Source organism: Anabrus simplex, chromosome 2 (assembly GCF_040414725.1).
Source record: "Anabrus simplex isolate iqAnaSimp1 chromosome 2, ASM4041472v1, whole genome shotgun sequence".
Lineage (NCBI taxonomy): Eukaryota > Metazoa > Arthropoda > Insecta > Orthoptera > Tettigoniidae > Anabrus > Anabrus simplex.
This window is the reverse complement of record NC_090266.1, coordinates 1,172,033,969-1,172,054,075: the sequence shown is the minus strand read 5'-3', so window position 1 is coordinate 1,172,054,075 and position 20,107 is coordinate 1,172,033,969. Positions and strand designations below refer to the sequence as shown.

The 20,107-nt window shown below is 37.8% G+C and overlaps 1 protein-coding gene across 1 annotated transcript in view; it reads left to right on the top strand.

The window, feature by feature from the left end:
• rut (rutabaga) overlaps positions 1-20,107 on the top strand; it is a 1,268,721-nt gene that overhangs the window by 1,116,030 nt on the left and 132,584 nt on the right. The window contains exons 21-23 of the mRNA XM_068226417.1: positions 2,769-2,988; positions 9,547-9,671; positions 10,595-10,769. Coding sequence (XP_068082518.1) covers positions 2,769-2,988; positions 9,547-9,671; positions 10,595-10,769 — 520 coding nt within the window. The remainder of the gene's footprint in view (positions 1-2,768; positions 2,989-9,546; positions 9,672-10,594; positions 10,770-20,107) is intronic.

Here is a 20,107-nt window from a genome sequence, read left to right as displayed (position 1 = left end):
GGGTAGTAATTGAGTAAAAGTGATCTGATTACTTGTAATGATTATATTCTTAGTAATTTGTACCTGTAATTATTTATATTATTATTATTATTATTATTATTGTTATTATTATTGTTATTATTGTTATTATTATTATTATTATTATTATTGTTATTATTATTATTATTATTATTGTTATTATTATTATTATTATTATTATTATTATTATTATTATTATTATTATTATTATTATTATTATTATTATTATTATTATTTTACAAAATATAATTCTTATTTGTAATTTACTTCTTAAAATAAAATTGTAATCATTACATTCTAGTAATCGTTACTTTCTAGTTATTGATGTACGTTGCATTGCAGAACCAGGAAAAGGGTAAATGAAGAAGATATCTTTCCAGTTCTAGTACAGCAGAATCAGTACCTTAACCAGTTCTGAATGAGGTATTTTCTTACCTTCCCAGTACTTCCAAAGACATTTATTCCAATGATATTCTTAAAATTGAACACAGATATTCCTTCAAGAGCCCCCGTAGGACATGTTTCCAGTAAATGCAAAGGTGTACTTCCCTCGAAGATGTTCGGGGTAGCCATGAGAATTTTAAGAACCAATATTTTATTTGTAAAGTAAATAGAAAATTATTAAAAATGCTAAACATCATTAACTAAAATACAAATGACACAAAAATATAATTTTGCCGGGCTGAGTGGCTCAGGTGGTTGAGGCGCTGACCTTCTGACAATTGAGGAGCTGTCTGATGGTGAGATAGCGGCTCCGGTCTAGGAAGCCAGGAATAAGGGCCGAGAGGATTCATCGTACTGACCAGATGACGCCTCATAATCTGCAGGTCTTCAGGGCTGTTGTGCCATTGGGTTTGTTTTTTATTTTATGAATCAATACAAACAATGGAAGAGCAATTACTACGTAGAAATAAAACATTAAATTACTCATATTGATTGTTTAGATAATTGAAGTGAAAATGAAATAAAATGCTCAAAATGTTTTGTCATCTAAATACACTCATTTTCTTACTTGTTTACTGTGACAGCGTGATGTTAAACACATTTCAAAAGAAAAAAAAAAAATTGTATAGTAGAACCTATGTTAACTGGAACAAAGGTGGTTTTGAAAAACCAGCACTTAGGATAATAAATAAAATATCATTTTCATAGTTAAGAAATGCTTTGATGTTTTAGATTAAATTAAATGAAGACAATACATATACAGTGCTAACAAAGCATTTTAATAAACTACTGTACATGTTTAGAACAAACAATGTTCCATAGTGCATATATTGAACATACTGCACTTTATTTTTTATTTTTAAGTCTTCTACTTTCCTTTGTTTTTTTTCTTTTCACATCGGTTTCTAGCCGTTACATCACACCAACATTTCATTAACAGAACTTCGGAAGGCTTTAATTTATCTCATCAAACTGAGTTTGTGACAGAGAAGGGAAGGAGGTAATCACGTTTGAAGTCCACGTATTCCATTATTTCTCTTCGTGATAACATAGCAAACAATGAAACTAATGAAAGAGCCAAAAATAAAGTGAGTTTGAAATGGAAAAGGGAAGGAGGCAGTCAAGGTCAGTCCATACATTCTGCTACTCATCCCCTTTGACATAACATAACATGACATATTATAACAACACAATTCATTTTTACCACAAATATTTCTTTTTGGCTGTTTTGGTTAAACAGTATTTTGGTTAAAAGTGTTCCGGATAATAGGGGTTCTACTGTATATACATATCAGTATATACATGCTAGAGAGAGACGTCCTCTTAGTCTTTTAAAAACAAAATATTTGTTTGTCATATTCTTTAGGTTGATTCTTGACTTTGCCAGAGATGTAAGAAATGTTTAAGGAACTACCATGGAATTTACGTAGCCTCGGGTAACTCAGTAGAGAAGTGGGTCAAATTGTCATTCTCAGCCATCTTTAAAGTGGTTTTCCACCTCCACATTGATTCCAGAAGTTATGGTGGGATGGTTCCTAAAATTAGACCCCATTAGCCTCCTTCCCAATTCTAGCCTAATTAATTACAATCAACAGTACAGATAACTACTGTACATCCACACAGATTATCAGACTTAACACTCACTCTGAACATGGGACTGTTGATCAAAATGTCCCAGCCTCTTTCTATGGCACTCTCTCTGACATCTTGTATAGTTTTTGTGCCCATAAATATTTCCTCATTCAGAGTTACTTTTCAGTACCGTAGCAGTAATTAAGATTTCACATAACTGGTGAGCTGTAGTTATGTGTAGTTTATAGAGGAACTTGATAGCACTGGACTTGTCATTTACTGTAAGCTCGTATTCAGATGGCAAGTTGAAACCCCATCATCAGCCTTGATGCTAGTTTTCCATGAGTTCCCATTTTCAAGCCAGACAAATGCCAGGGGTGTACCTTACATAATGCCACAAGAGCTAGATATGCTTTAATTCACTTAAATCTATTAGTTTCCTTACATGTTTACTTTTTGTTGCTGGGTATATTCAGTCCATTCACTGATGTCGTATTAATTGCTTTGTTGATAATGTATTTACAACTTTACAATTTGGTTCTCGTACATGTAGGTACAGTAATGATATTAAAGAAAATTGCAATTTTTTCTCATCTGTTCCAACGTTTTCTGCTGGGTAACTGTTTTATAGTGCACATACATGGTGCACCCTTTGAAGATTTTGGCTTATGGGTGCAATAGATAATATAAAAGTTATGTCATAACTGTGCCTAAAGTTAACAAACCGTTTTCAGCTTTTAGGAGAAGAACGCTTCAAGGCTATAGATAAAATCAAGACAGTAGGCTCGACGTATATGGCAGCTGTTGGTCTTATGCCTGACATGCGGATCTTGGATGAAGATGAGACAACGGCTGGCTTCTACCTCAGCACGCTCGTGGAGTTTGTATTTGCTATGAGGGAGAAACTTCTGAACATCAATGAAAACTCGTACAACAACTTTATGCTGCGAGTTGGTTAGTACTACCTACCTTACATTTACTTTTCTGTATGCTGTCACTTGGTGCTGCAGTTACATGTGTCAGTGAAATACTGGTATTAACACTTATACTCAGTGACTTTAGTGTATTGAGGAGTATCTCTCGGTAAAAAGCCAGCTTTGCATCCGGGAGATAGTGGGTTCGAATCCCACTGTCGTGTCGGCAGCCCTGAAGATGGTTTACCGTGGTTCCCATTTTCACACTAGGCAAATGCTGGGGCTGTACCTTAATTAAGGCCATGGCCACTTCCTTCCAACTCCTAGGCCTTTCCTCTCCCATCGTCGCCATAACACCTATCTGTGCCAATGCGACGTAAAGCCACTAGCAAAAAAAAAAAAAAAAAAGAGGAAAGAAAAGCCAGCTAGCTGGATGTGCAGCAAATTCTTGTGACAAATTGATCACTTAGCAGTGGTAATGAACTGAATGGCAGTGAGGCCTGAGTAAGTGCAAGGTATTACATTGAGAGGGAGGGAACTCTTTATGTTAGTTGTGCCTGTGGAGCAACCAGGGTGAGGATAGGTAGCAGTTTGCTCATGCCAGGTTGTTTTAAGGAGGGGCAAAAGTCAGGCAAAAATAACTTGTTTTAACTCATGATAAAAGAAACAGAATATTTTTAATACCATGCACGTTGAACAAAACCTTAGTTACAATATTCTTTGTGTTTTTATTTATTTGTCTGTAGGCAATACTTGACAGGCACTCAAACTCTTGTAGGGTGGAGGTCGTTCTGTCTTGTACCAGGCTATGAATCATGAATGAAGTTCTGTAACTCTGTAGAGAAAATTTGAACATAATTCAATCTTCAAGACACTCTTTTTCATGACAACTTCACTCTCAGTGCTGTCAATATTACTGTTAATTAGCAGAAACAAACTCTCCACTGCTAAAAGAAAGACTACCGAGCTCGATAGCTGCAGTCGCTTAAGTGCTACCAGTATTCGGGAGATAGTAGGTTTGAACCCCACTATCGGCAGCCCTGAAGATTGTTTTCCGTGGTTTCCCATTTTCACACCAGGCAAATGCTGGGGCTGTACCTTAATTAAGGCCACGGCCGCTTCCTTCCCACTCCTAGCCCTTTCCTGTCCCATCGTCACCATAAGACCTATCTGTGTCGGTGCGACGTAAAGCAACTAGTAAAAAAAAAAAAAAAAAAAAAAAAAAAGACTGGCAGAGGGACGGAACTCCTCCTGTGGTACCTATGAGGAGCTGGAAGAGTTCACTGATCTTGCTTGGTCTATGTCTTCAAGACAAGTTCTTTCTGAAAGTGGTCTAGGAGTGAAAAGGTAGAGCACGAGGCTTGTTTAAACCAGTATTTCCATTTGTTCTTTTCCCATGAATCCAGTTTTAGTGGCAATAACAATTAGATTTTCAGCCATAAACATTGCTCCGAAACCCTTGGACCAAAATTTCCAGTCTTCTCCTGCACTGCAACGAATAATTCAGGTGTAATCCAAATTAAAGGCATTTTATGATGTATTGAAGAGTTAGTTTACCGACTGATTGAGCTACCAATGTGTGTTTTTTCTCCATCAGCTGTAGACGAAGTATATTTTGAAATAATTTCGTGCATATAACCGCTTTGGCAGGTTTATAAATAAACAAAAATATTCAAAAATTGCTATTTGGCTGCCTCAAAGATCTGTTGTACCATATCTCTTTCCTGTATATCATACACATTGGAGCAAGAATTGAATTTAGTAATTTTCCTATGTGTAATCCTACATAATTTATAACTAACAGATTCTTCAGTCTGCCAAAACTACAGCAATTTTGAGTAATAAACTTATAAATTACCTGCAAGAAAACATATTGTAACAATATCAAACCTTAAAAAGAAAGAACTCAATTGAATAAAATGACATCTTTTGTTCTTAAAAGAACATCACCATATTCTATCAAATAATGCTCAAATATTTAGAAAAATATAAATGTTTATTTATGTTTAGGAAAGTACAAACATTTATGTTTATTTCTGTTTAAATACTTATGGATTTGAAAATCTGGAATTTATCCTAATGAAGTCCTGTTTCCTTGCCTATTGTACCAGTGATTGTCAGGTTTTTTTTTTTTTTTTTTTTTTTTTTTTTTTTTTTTTATACGGCATGGAAATTTAGTTTGCTTGGCCAGTACATGTGGTGTTGCAGTTTGTTACTTGACATTTGAGTTCATTCAAATTAAGCTACCATTTTTCATTGCTATAATTGTTACAAATATATATTTTTTTGGTTCGTTTTGGCTAAGGTCTTCTTCTTTTTCTTGGCCCAGTATGCTTTCATTTTCTGTCTGTGTGCCTGCTTCCTTCCATCAGTCCACTTAGGTCTGGTGGTCCCTGTACTCTCTTTGCTTGTGAGGGACGGAGGGAAGACTCCCTGTAGGATGGCCTGTCAGTACTGAGATCTGTTCTCTATGGTTTCTAATGGGATCTGTAGTTCCTCAAGGTCTGATTTCACTTAGGTGATCCACTTGGTCTTGGAAGCCTTTCCCCTACTTGTCACTCTGATGATCCTGTTGGTGAGCCTGCAGGGTTTCAGGTGGCTCATGTGCCCATAGAAAGTCAGTCGCCTTCTCCTCATACATTTGACTATGTCTTCCTGATGTTCGAAGAGCTCGTTGTTCTAGTTTCCTGAGTGGGCCCTTTTGATTCATCAACAGGCACTCAGAGGCATAGAGTACAGAGGGTCTTGCTACAGAGTTGTAGTGCTTCAGATTTAGGTTTTTGGAGAGGTACTTGGAGGTGTATATGCTTTTACAGGAATGATAGGCCCTCTCTAACTTGATGCACTTGGTGTCTGTGGCCAAAGTTTTGCTCTCGCTTGTTGCTGAGATTCATTCTCTTAAGTACTTGACTGCAGGAACTTTATTAACGGTGTTGTTTCCTAGTGGGACTGTAGAAGGAGCCTGCTTTATATTAGTGATAAACTCAGTCTTCTGTAGGTTGACCTTCAAACTGGTTTTTGCTGCAATAATCTAGAGGCCCTGGCTTCAGTCCTACTCCTGATGGAAATGTGGCAGTCCATTCCCTGATCTTCTCTAGTACACAGTTGAAGAGGATGCAAGAGAGACCATCTCCCTGTCTGACTCCTGTCTGGATGAGAAAGCTCTGAGAGAGCTCACCCCTGGTTTGTCTATCTACTACATCATATGCCTTTTGGAAATCCACCATAATGGCTACCCAGGGGTATCCCCCTCGGCTCCTATATGTGAGGTTGGTCTTGAGGTTTTGTATCTGTTCTGTGCAGGACCTACTGATGCAGAAACCAGCGTGGTTTTGACCTAGTTGGGAGTCCAGCTGTTCGGTGACTCTAATTAGCAGGGCTGTAGAGAAGATCTTGTAGGTTCAAGCAACAGAGAGATGCCTCTGTAGTTGTTTAGGTCGGTCTTTCTTCCCAACTTGTGTAGTGGATGAATCACCTCTGTTCTCCATATGTCTTGGATGATCTGGGTGATACTCTGCAGGGACTGTTTGTCTACATGCCTCCACATCTCTGCAACTACACCATTTTCTTGCTAGTGGCTTTACGTCGCACCGACACAGATAAGTCTTGTGGCGATGATGGGATATAGGAAAGGCATAGGAGTTGGAAAGCAGCAGTCGTGACCTTAATTAAGGTATAGCCCCAGCATTTACCTTGTATGAAAATAGGAAACCACGGAAAACCATCTTCAGTGCTGCTGACAGTGGGCTTCAAACCCACTATCTCCCGAATACTGGATACTGGCCGCACTTAAGCGACTGCAGCTATCGAGCTTGGTGTGCATTCTTCTCAAGGGTGGTCTGGAAGTCACAATCCTCATTGCTCATCCGTTGGGTGTTGAAGCTGAATATCCTCGAGACCTTTGGGGTTTTGGGTGCTCTCCTCAAGGGATGTAGGTTGGTCTTTACTAGGGAGAGGTAGTGGTCAGAGTCGAGGTTGGCTCCTCTCAAGACCTTGATTAATTCATGTTGATGATTTGTTTGAGCAATGTACGAATTGAATTAAAGTGTATCTGGTAAATATTGTTTTTATTGATAAATGATAACCTACTAAAATGTCTGGAGGATTTACTACAGATAAGAATATCCTAACCTACATTTCAGACTTTTAAGTAAGTGTAACCTCCAGTGGGATTCATTAAGCGCTAATGCAAAAAGTGTGAAATGTTGTTCAGAAATTAAGCGGTGTGAATAGGTGTGAATTTTAAAATGTGTGTGTTCAATGAGATTGGCTTGGTTAGCATTTTTTGCTATGCAAATTTTTGATACCTTCTTTAACATTCAATGATTTGCTTTTATTATCATTGTGTACAATTTTTAATTCTATCTTGATATCTGAGAAAGTGGTGTGAGTTGTCGTGTGTTCGCCGAATGCTGAACGTCTGTTATATCAAATTGCATTTTTGTGTTCTTTGTACATGGTGTGGAAATTACGTTTCATCTGGCTGATGTACATGGCGTCACAGTTTGCTTCTTTGCATTTGGATTCATAAATTCCTGATTTAGAAAAATTGTCTTTTTTATTCAGATTACAATTACTAATTTGTTTCTGTTATGCGTTGTTTGTTCTGAGTACTATTTTAAACCATTCCTTTTTGAAAATGTTATCTATTTTGTACGTGTTTTTATTCACAAAATAATACGGACTACATATTTATCAATTTTTGGGTAGGGATTTATTTATGTTTTATGCCTGTTATTCCATGAGATTCATCAAATTCCAACATACGGCTGAAATATAAGGGACAGTGAAATGAAAACAGATCACCCGCTACAATGTGACCATGGAATGATTGTATTTAAAAGTAATGTTACCAAAGCGTTAATACATTTTTCCCACTGGGAGACAAGATGATCAATTCCAATTTTGTAGAAAGAGGTAGGTTGCTGATGGATCCACAACAGCACCCACTCTGCACTTCCTCATCTGAATGAAACTGATATCCACGAATGTTTTTCTTCAGGTTGCCAAAACTCTGAAAATCACAAGGTGAAAGATCCGGGCTGTACGGAGGGTGTTGAAGTGTTTCCCAACCAAATCACTGAAGCTGAAGCAAAGGAGTAATGGTTCGGTGGGTTTGTTCTGGGCACACATCGTCTTGGAGTGATGTGCACCCTTCTCGGAATCTCCTATGCCACTCGTGCACGCTCGTCATGGACGTGCAGTGTTTGCCATACACAGCAGACGTGCAACGATGAGTTTTGCTTACTGCAGTACCCTCAGCCACCAGAAAACAAACCGCACTTCTCTGCTCTTTTTTGCTTGCCTCCATTTCTACTGCTGGATGAGCACACTAGACCAGTATCACAAACCAACAAAGATATAACCCAACAACTGTGTGCACCTGTGAGTTGTCACTGTGAAGTTCTCCTACCACAGCGATGACAGTATCGAACCGTAACAACAGTGTTGCCACCTTTTGCGCGGAATGTGTGTTGAGAGGGGGTGTTCGGTTTTCATTTAACTGTCCCTTATATGGAAATTCTAAATTCCCATGGAGGGAATTAGATATTTTTCCACCAATAGAGCATATCAAAAATCAAATCAAAAATTAGATGTATGGCTTTTCAGGCGTTAGCTCTATTAACCAGCATTTTGTCTTAGGTCTGACACTAGACTCGTCAGAGTGGGATGTGTCAGACCCTACCCACTGATGCTGGGGTGTATGCAGGTGAATTTGTCAGAAGCCTATTTATGAGGCACAGTCTGACAACTGCATACGGGAGATAAAACTCCACAATGGAATTAATGCCAGCCTAGCAATTCCAAATGGAAATTCTAAATTCCCATCTGATCTGATTTTTTATATGCTCTGTTGGTGGAAAAATATCTAATTCCCTCCATGGGAATTTAGAATTTCCATTTGGAATTGCTAGGCGGGCATCAATTCCATTGTGGAGTTTTATCTCCCGTATGCAGTTGTCAGACTGTGCCTCATAAATAGGCTTCTGACAAATTCACCTGCATACACCCCAGCATCAGTGGGTGGGGTCTGACACATCCCACTCTGACGAGTCTAGTGTCAGACCTAAGACGAAATGCTGGTTAATAGAGCAAACGCCTGAAAAGCCATACATCTAATTTTTGATCTGATGTCCCTTATATGTCGACTCAATAAGGACATTCATTTGCATACAATTCTCAGGTCTGATTTTTACCTTGTGTAGCTGTGGAAGGGAATGTGATTGAGTTTCACCTTTTCCTTTCTGAGAGGAATGTTTTGAAATGTAGCAATGCAGGATTTTGATGTTTTAAATTTGACGGTGCTGATGGACAGGCTCTGTTTGTTTCATTTCACTCAATTTTTCATATGAGATTCTAGAAATTTGCTGCCTTCTCAAGCCTGCCACCCTCAGCAACTGCCCAGTTTGCCAACCACTAAATATGGTCTTGTTTATAGACATAAAACCTATGAGCAAAATTTTGAGTTACATTTCATAATGAGCTCATGGATAGTTCCCTCATATGAACAATACAAAACACTGTTTATATCTAGTGAAAAAGAATGAGTATTACTTGTTGATGTGTATAATATTAATTTGTTCTCCTTACTGGACAGGTATCAACATCGGTCCTGTTGTGGCTGGTGTGATTGGTGCCAGGAAGCCTCAGTATGATATCTGGGGCAACACTGTTAATGTGGCAAGTCGTATGGACTCAACAGGGTTACCCAACCACACGCAGGTATATGTTCTTTTAAATATGAAATTAATTTCTAAAATTTATGAACATTTTGTCAAGAACCTTGTGAAAAGTATTAATTTCACTAAATTTTAAGATTTTGAAACTAGTTACCTTAGTGGAGTACATACTCTCTTCCATGAGAATGACTGTCATCAGTGGTTGGTTCTCAAAATGGTAACTGATAGTGTTTTACTTTCCTTATTGCCACTGTTTGGATTAGAAAATAATTTCGTGGTTTCCCATTTTCACACCAGGCAAATGCTGGGGCTGTACCTTAATTAAGGCCACGGCCGCTTCCTTCCAACTCCTATGCCTTTCCTATCCCATCGTCGCCATAAGACCTATCTGTGTCGGTGCGACGTAAAGCCCCTAGCAAAAAAAAAAAAAAGAAAATAATTTTTATTATGTTTCATAATTCTGATCCTGTAGTAAGTTGTTAACATGATGCTCAGAACAGAAAATCACATTGATATGGCAATCAATTCACCACTAAACCTCCATGGTATTGATCATGTTTAATAACCAATTCATAGTAAAAATGTTAATATTTACTGAGGCTATTTCCTATCTTTAGAGGCTAAAATTCTTTGTCATATTAGCTTAGGACTCCTGTATTTATTCAAGTGCACTTGGGTGAAAAATAATAATCCATCCATAGTAGTGGTCATTGTAGTTCACCAGTTGTCCTAGGCCCCTAGATTTTAAAGACCTAGATCTGTATTCCCTCATATCTGGATAGGCTAGTTCTGAATTTCCGTAGCATGGAAGTTACATGAACAGTTAAATACTAAAGGTTTTGTACTTTGAGAAAGAACTGTTGATCATATTGAAAATGATCATTTTATATTGTCTTAGGAACTTCACTTTATCTCACTAAGCATTGTAGTGCTTATAAATTGATGTCTTTTTGTTTTAAACTGCAGGTAACTGAGGAAGTGTACCAGGTGCTCAAAAACTATCCATACGAATTTCAGTGCCGTGGGAAAGTGAAGGTAAAAGGCAAGGGAGATATGACAACATACTTTCTGACGGACCGCAAGCAGCCTGGTACTATCCGTGTGGACGATCTCCCTAATATGCGTGCTAGTGGTGCAGTTGGTGAGTTTCTTCAACTCTGACAATGAAGACTGAACATATTTATTGTAAATAAATTATTTTTACTTTTATTTCTCTATTGTAGTAATGGAAATACGAGACTTCAAGTGTATGCTTAGATTTCAGCAAGTTCAAGTGTCCGATAAGTAGAGATGCCATTTGGCCTGGTAGTCTCTCTTTATCTTGTCCTCTCCAAGAGAGATGTATGATTTCACTTCTGTTTATCCTACAGTTTCTGTTTGATGCTATTGCCACTTTTCCATGATTAGTTCAGCACATTCTAGTGGTTTTTCGGGTAGGAGCAGAATAATTCCATGTATTTAATCAAGATATTAGCCGGCCCCGTGGTGTGGCTGTAGAGTGCCTGCCTCTTACTTGGAGGCCCCAGGTTCGATTCCCGGCCAGGTCAGGCATTTTTACCTGGATCTGAGGACTGGTTCGAGGTCCACTCAGCCTACATGATTACAATTAAGGAGGTATCTGACGGTGAGATGGCGGGCCTGGTCTAGAAAGCCAAGAATAATGGTTGAGAGGATTTGTCGTGCTAACCACATGACACCTTGTCCTCCGGGCTGAGCAGCGGTTGCTTGGTAGGCCATGGCCCTTCGGGCCTGTTGTGTCAAAGGAGAGGGAATCAAGATATTACTAAATAAATAATGAAAGGTCTTACTCATAGGGTCATTCATACTGCAAGAGCACTTTCTGGCCCAGTGAAGAAAGCAATAGCAAACTACCTCACTCCTCGTCTTGCCTAGTGTGCCTCATTTTGGTGCTGCCATTGGTATTATTGGTATTTGCAGTTACCCTATAACCACATAACTTTTTAACTTTTGGTGTACTATATAAGAATCCAAGGAGCCTCTGGGCTGATGACCTGACAGACAATACATTTAGATACAAGGGTTGGAGCATAAGTCATGGCAAGCAGCTATGCCTCCTCCCCTCCCCCACCTCCTGCAGGAATACGATATCTAAAAGACAAACAGAAATATGTAGACAAGAGGTGCTGAGGAATGTATGAAGAATGCTGAGTAGGTTTACCAGGGGTAAGATGAAAAGTAAAGAAACTGTCAACCATGAAATCATCGTGCTACATTATGTTTACTGTAACATAAAAACTTTCCAGTCCGTCAAACACACACAAAATTCAAATAAATTATAACACTATAAACATAATTGAAAAAAAAAATACACACTATTATACAAAGAATGACATGTTTCGTTCTACAAGAACATCCTCAGATTCTATCACATCACTTAAATCATGCGTATATATGTACAGTATTCTTTACGTTGCATGAACTTGTCAATGATAGAGAGTTAGGTGATAATACGAACAAGTATTAACAAATAATGACCTTTTAAGTATTCAGCATCACCATATTAACATAATGAATAACTTCTGTACTTATGTAGACTGCCAAAGTTTAGTCCATTTTCTCCAAACACTATTTCAGGACTGTCCTGATCATTATTTGTTAATACTTGTTCATATTATCACCTAACTCTCTATCACTGACAAGTTTGCAAAGTATTTGTTACATTTTACTAAGTCGACACTAGAAAGTATGGCTTCCTTCTTAACACACTGTTTATTCTCAGAGCGTACAGTAACCTTTACAGCAAACCCTCATTGTATTCCCCTAGACTGTTCACAACACATTGCCAACGGCACGGGAGACATCGGATACCAGTCTCCTCACCATGGGTGAATTTTGCAGTCCCATTTTTCACAGCGTTTTGCAATGTCCTCTCGTGTTCCAAACCATCTCCAATGCAGTGGTTCTTTTATTTTGGGGATGAGGTCAAGATTGCATGGAGTCAGGTCTGGCAAGTGTGGCTGGCGCTCAAGAATTTCTCATACTGTTTTTGCCTTGTAACATCCATTCTGCACGGGGCCTGACTCATTACTGCAGCTCCCATCGCCCTGTGCATGGTACCTGCCAACGCGCTGCCATCATGTTCAAGTTTTATGATATTATGAGCGTTGTGCTTTCCAGGACGTATCACCATTATATGGTACCTGCATGCAAATATGAGGGGAAAAAATAGGTGCCACGACTTACGCCCCAACCCTCAAATTTAATAGAAGTTGTAGAAATAGATGGAGGAGAGTGACTTACCAGATAAGCATTTGATCGTTGATACACTCACATGCATAAAAGAAGAAACTTTACCATTTTTAACCTGTCATTCATTGCTATGATTAACGTCACATATTTGGTCACATATGAGCATTTTGCCACACCTGAGTTTTACAAAATTTTGGGCAATGAAACGCCATACTTTTCACTGTTTGGACTTCAACCTCAAGGTTAGAGCAGGTACATGGAAATTTTAAATCTTTCAACTGCTATGAATGTTTATCAGTGTTAAAAGTGGTCACAAATATACTATACCATTATTTAGCTCCACTAGATCTAATTTAAGAATTTCGCTTGCCGATCTCATTTTGTAAACTTAAATCCATGGCTGACCTTTGGTCCAGGGGGTCCTGGGTTCAATTCCTGGCAGGGTCAGGGATTTTAACCTTCATTGCTTAATTCCGATGGCTAGTGGGCTGGGTGTGTGTGCTGTCTTCAGCATTAGAATTCATCATATAGTAGACAGGACCCCCTCCTCACAGACGCGCAGGTCACCTCTAGGTGTCAGTTTGAAAGACCTCAATCAGGCGCCTCCGGAGGCCACACGCTGCCATTATTATTGTTATTTCTCTGAATCCAAGACAGCTTTTTTCTCCCTCAGAATCTCAAGTGAAAAAATCAATATTCGTCTTTCATTCGCGACCTTAGAGTAATGAACCCCACTGGCAGCTACCACGGTAACCATGCTGCTGCTTTTCACACCCCATACCCCCCCCCCAGCTGAGTAAAAGTAACAGTTTATAGGCAGCAGGAATATTTTCCTGGTGGATCATCATACTGTAGAGATGTGTGAAACAGGTATTGCTGGCAAATTTTCAATGGGTTCTCTTTGATATTATGTCGCCAATTTTAAGTTAATGGTTATTAAACCCACGGAAATAAAGTATAATTGTGGAGCTGCAAAAAAAAAAAAACCGGCATAACAAAAGCTGTTGTTCGGCATTGGTGTGAAGACAAAGATATAATGGTACTGTACAGGATAGGCATTCATATGATTTCACAAAGCACTTTTTAAGCCTGATTTAATTTTTTGAAGGAAAAAGTGGGGGTCATCTTGCATTCAGGGTCATCTTGGATGGGGAGAATTACGGTTATTTAAATACGTAAAATATTAATGTAAAATATACATTTGACATAAAATGTTGAAGCAGGAAGATAGATACATATCTGTTCGCATGATGAGGGAAATATTCACACTTCCTCTTAACAGGTACATGACTACACTAAAAAGTTCTAATAGAGGGAGAAGCAAAGTTGTGACATTCACCTTTTCCATAAAAGTGTAATTCCAAATTAATTGCAAGTAAAATGCTCATATAGTGACCACAACCAGGATAAATTCAACTTTGTCAGTGGATGGGAGAAGGCGATGCATAACCAGGTCAAGATGGGATTAGACAAATGAGTGGAGAGATCGAGGGAGCAAAGAAGGAAATCATAGGATATAAACTTCATGGTTTTGATCCGTATTGAATTGTGATCACAATAATAATTATTAAATTAATGTCGTAATGGTCCACCTCTTTCAATACGGTACTATAAAATGCAATATTATTGAATTACTAGTATCGGTCTTGGCTGGCCATCTTCAGTCTGAATGTAATACATCTAATAACTAAACAAATGTACAAACACACAATTGACATATGTACAAACATGTAATTAACATTAAAATCTAGAATTGTTAGTTCCATCACTACTAATCATTACAATTTAGTCATTTGAAAAGAAGAACGATGATTCTTAAACTTGCTTTTAAAAAAGTTGAGTGTCAAATTGTGAGTGATACACTATTTGAGAAGTTCAATGTCTTTGTCCAATTAATAAATTGGACTAAAGGGGACTAAATCAAAACAAGGACATTTAGTGAGTCTATTGCCTCTCAAATACTACTATATTTTAGAAAGTGTTTTTTATAGATTTACACTTAATTCACCATCCGGCTCCATGGCTAAATGGTTACTGTGCTGGCCTTTGATCACAGGGGCCCCAGGTTCGATTCCCGGCAGGGTCGGGAATTTTAACCATAATTGGTTAGTTTCGCTGACACGGGGCCTGGGTGTATGTGTCGTCTTCATCATCATTTCATTCTCATCATGACGCGCAGGTCGCCTATGGGAGTCAAATCAAAAGACCTGCATCTGGCGAGCCGAACTTGTCCTCGGACACTCCCGGCACTAAAAGCCATACGCCATTTCATTTTTTTTTCACTTCATTCACCGATAACATTATATTGAAAACAAGAGGCTATGTTCACAAGGAGACTAAATTAGATAGTGGAGAAGCTTTTAATACTTACTATTGAAGTTGTAGGACAAAAACATAAGTTTTTACAGTGTATATAATGGACATTTAAATGGTATTCCTATTTCTGGAAGATGAAACCTATAAAGTTAGGTTTGTAAATTTATAATAGAACGTTCATCATTTATATAATTTGCAGTGATGCAAATTTTTTACGGTTATTCATTGTAGCTGAGGATTGTCTTAGTAAGAGACCAAAACTGTTACTACTGTAAAAATGAGAGAGAAAGTGTTTTAATTTAAAACTAAAGCTACTGAAACTGGGAAATCAACACGGAAATTATGAAAATCATAAATTATGATACTTATAACTATGAATTAAGTCATGTGTATGACAATGTCACTAACCATTGGGAAAATAATTTTGAAAAATCCATTGTTCTGATTAATTTGCATGGGACTGTGTGGCACCATACTCATACAGAGATGATGAACACAGCTTCTTTGAGTGATTTGTGCTATTCTGTTAAAATTGATTCTTATAGTAAATTCATACCAGTTGGTAGTTGAACTCGTACTTCTCTTTCAGATACACTTTCTTTCTGAGTGTGACCTACAGTGTTTTGGAAAGGGCTGTTTAGTCGATGTATGAAATGAGAGCGCACCTATCTGACATCATCAAGGAAAGAAATGATTTGAGTGTAGCATTTGACTAGTAGGACTTAATTGACTGATCAGCTGGGAAAAAGAAAGCATCATTTGTTTGTTATGTGGTTAATTGGACCTTGATTCGGAACATGAGCGGATTCACAGATCTCTTCCACTGACGGTATGCTTGGTGTGGTAATGCAGTGATGTGGTTTGATCTGCATTATGAATTGCATGTGCAGAAAGAACATTCTAACTTGACAGGCCACACACTGTACTTGTGAACATTTAATTTCCACATCATTAGTTATTTTTTCCTTGCTAACATAGACACCTCTCAAAGGAAACATTTTGTTTTCATATTTCTTTTGTACTCCAGTAGAACCTTGCTTACTTACAACCCTTTCATATTTCCATGATTACTCCCATATGAATACTGTCCAGAAAGTTTGTTTGGTTCAACATACAGCATATCAACTAAAGATACTTATAAATTTAAAGTTATTGGCTTTAATACTAACTCTTAACAGATTTGGGTTTGGAAAGCTGTTATTCCTATTGTGTGGATTTAAGAAGTGGTTATTTTATTATAAATTGTTTCTGTGTTATATTTAGCCAGATTTAGCCACTTAATACTACACTGCAACCACCATATTGTTACACGTGCACATTTTGTATCAGAGTTTGATCAGTGAAGAGGTGTAAATGTACATCTTCAATAATCTGGTTTCAGAAAGTTTGGGGCAGTAAAATCCAGCTAACTTCAGTTTTGCACAAAATTTCATTAACATCAGTGACATGTTTATTTGTGGAATTTCATTTTACCAAAAAATCACAAACCAGCCTTTCTGAACTTGCGAATCTTGCCTTCCACCACTGTTTTGGTTGGTAAAAGATTTCCTTGAATTCCAGAAATATTATTTTCATTGTCCTCCACATTAAAATATTATCTCACTGTGGTGATAATTCTGATTCAAACACACTGATAAAAATATTCAAAATCTGCAAAATGTGAGACTGTAAAAATGGGTATGTAGATAAGCTGTACCGAGTGTGCACTGTACGGAATCGCCATCAGTAATATAGTTGCCGCTGCTGGGCCCACAGTCATTCCATCGCTGTATGTAGGTGATTTAGCTCTATGTTTCAACTCTGGAAGGATGGCAGTTGCTGAGAGACAACTACAGTAAACTATTAACAGAGTCGACAGATGGGCCCTGTAGCACGGTTTTTTATTTTCAGCGGCAAATGCCTCAGTTGTACACTTACGTCACTTGTGCATTCTGAATATGATTCTGGAAGATTGTGAATAAGAGGTATGCTTGCAAAATAGTGTCCTACTAATAGTATACACTTGCTGCAGGCTTTTGATCTCTATTTTGATAAGATACTAATATGACAGCCCCACATCAGTCAGTTGAAGGTAATCTGCATGAAAAAGGCTTTACATACTTAAATTTGACTAATCTTTAAACCACTGTAACAATAATTTATTATTAAACAGTATCCTCCTTATACATAATGGTATAATGTGAATATAAAAAATTGAAATTTCACATTTGTCATATCTGTACATGTTTTGATTCTAATTGGATCATCTTCAGTAGATTGCTAAAAATTGGCATGATGTTAAGAATGTTAAAGTGTTCTTATTAAGAAAAAGTTCATGTTCTTAAAAGGTAGTGTTAAGAGCATGAACTTTTTCTTAACAAGAACATTTTAACATTCATAACATCATTCTTGCTTCAATTTTAAATGTTTTTAACTATATGTGCATGTCAATTTTTAGCAGTCTACTGAAGATGATCCAATTAGGATCAAAGCATGTAGAGATGTGACAAATGTGAAATTTAAGATTTTAAAATTCACATAACATAATGTATTGTATAAGGAGGATACTGTTTAATAATAAGTCATTGTTATAGTGATTTTAAGATTATTGGTTTAGCTGTCATTATGGAAACATGAAATTTATGATTTCTGGTATACATAAATTTCTTAGCAGCACTTCATGGGGGTCCGACTGTGTAGTGCTGCTACATTTTTACGTGGCTATGATTCTGTCCTGTATTGTGGTTCAGTATCAAAATCTGTGCTGAAGCTTTGACAGTATACACTCTTTCTACCATCAGTTAATGACATAATTGTATTTTTTTTTTTTGAAACTGGAAGTCTGTTAAAATCTTGTATTTTTTAATACTTACGTGAAATGTAAGAACGGGCTTTGTTTATTATTGTACCCTTTAGCTTCTTGTATTATAGCTTTCATTTTTCTGAAATAAATTTTCATTATTTTAACTATTTTAAATTTCCCATTTGATTAGGTGTCTTAATTTTTACAAGACAAAATTCTTATGAAAGAGATTTTTATGAGAAATATTTGAAAATTTTGCCTTTGAAAATTCCATCCTTAGGGATTATGTCTGTATTTAGTCATCTTGGGGCCAAAATGTTTGAAGTATTGCTTTGTGAGAGAGATTTCCCCAATTGAGTTTTAAAGTAGTTTACCTTCATATACAATAGCAATTACAGGTTTTACAGTGAAGTAAAATAAAACATAAAAAATCCTTAAGAAAGATTTCCAGTGCCAGGCTGAGTGGCTAATGCAGTTGAGGCGCTGGCCTTCTGACCCCAACTTGGCAGGTTCGATCCTGGCTCCGTCCGGGAAGGTGCTCAAATACGTCAGCCTCGGGTCAGATTTACTGGCACATAAAAGAACTCCTGCGGGACTAAATTTCCGGCACCCTGGCGTCTCCAAAAACCAGAAAAGTAGTTAGTGGGACGTAAAGCCAGTAACATTATTATCATCATTTAGACTTTCACGGCCCGTGTAACTATTCATGAGTTATAATTTTTGGGCTTATGCCGTGTAAATAATTATAAAAACACTCAACGTTTCAAAAAGTAACCTTGCCTTTCTTCATCAGGAGACAAAAGAGAAAAGAAACAACGTATAGATGGTTGCTAGGAGAAAGCAACAAGGAAGCTTCAAATGGTGCCCAAAGATGTAAAAGGGATGCCATTTTAGCCCAATGCTAGAGGCAATGAATAGTAACTGCAAAGCATTACTCTCTAATGGTTCTGATTATAGGTAGCCATGATTCACTGAGGTTGTAATCTGTATCGTGGTTGAAATTATCTGGGTGTTTACGTATTTCAACCGCCTCCCTGATAATTCTCGGGCAATATTGCTTTATACGGGCAAGAACATCCACTTCTTGGAACAAGACATCATGACCAGGTGTTAAGGCATGATCAGCAACAGCTGATTTATCAGGTTGGTTGAGTCTGATACATCTGGTATGTTCTTTGATGCGAGTACACACCGTTCTCGAAGTCTGCGCAATATAAACCCTGCCACAAGTACAGGGAACTCTGTAGATACCAGCTTGTTGTAATTTAGGCAAACTATCCTTAGTTGGTCGCAGGAGTTGCCTAATCTTAAACTGATGTTCCAAAAACAGTTCGTACATGGTACCTACGTAAGATTTTAGCAATAAAATCCGTCGTGTTGTGTATGTAAGGTAGGTAAGCAGTTCGTTTTACATCTTTTTTCTTAACAGACGTCCGATTATGTGCCGGTTTCAGAACCCTTGAGATCAAAGCTCTGCTGTAACCGTTGCTCTCAAAGGTGGTTCTCAAGGTGTTAATTTCCTCTTGTAGATCTGACGCTTCACAAATCCTCCTGGCCCTGGTAGTCAGAGTTGTAAGGATACCATGTTTCTGGGCAGGGTGATGGTGAGAATCTGTGTGGAGATATCTATTGGTGTGTGTAGGCTTACGATACACGCTGTGTCCTAAAGATCCATCCTCTTTCTTGGTGACGAGAACATCTGAAAATGGTATCTTGCCGTCAGATTCCATTTCCAAGGTGAAACAAATGGAAAGGTGCTGGCGATTAAGGTGATCCAGAAAGTAACCAAGATTGTCTTCACCTTCTGTCCATACGACGAACGTATCATCCACAAATCGCCACCAGTTCTTCGGTTTGCAAGGTGCCGACGACAAAGCTTTCTCTTCGAAGTTTTCCATGAAGAAATTGGCCACAACAGGAGAGAGAGGACTTCCCATGGCCACACCATCTGTCTGTTCATAATATTTCCCATTCCATAGAAAGTAGGAGGAGGTCATGCAGTGATAGAAAAGCCTTGCGATCTCATCAGTAAAAATATCATTAATGAGAGACATAACACCATCAACAGGTACTCTCATAAACAGAGACACCACGTCGAGACTCACCAAGATATCGGCTGGCTGAAGTGATATAGTTTTTAACTTCTCAATGAAGTGTGTGGAATCCTTAAT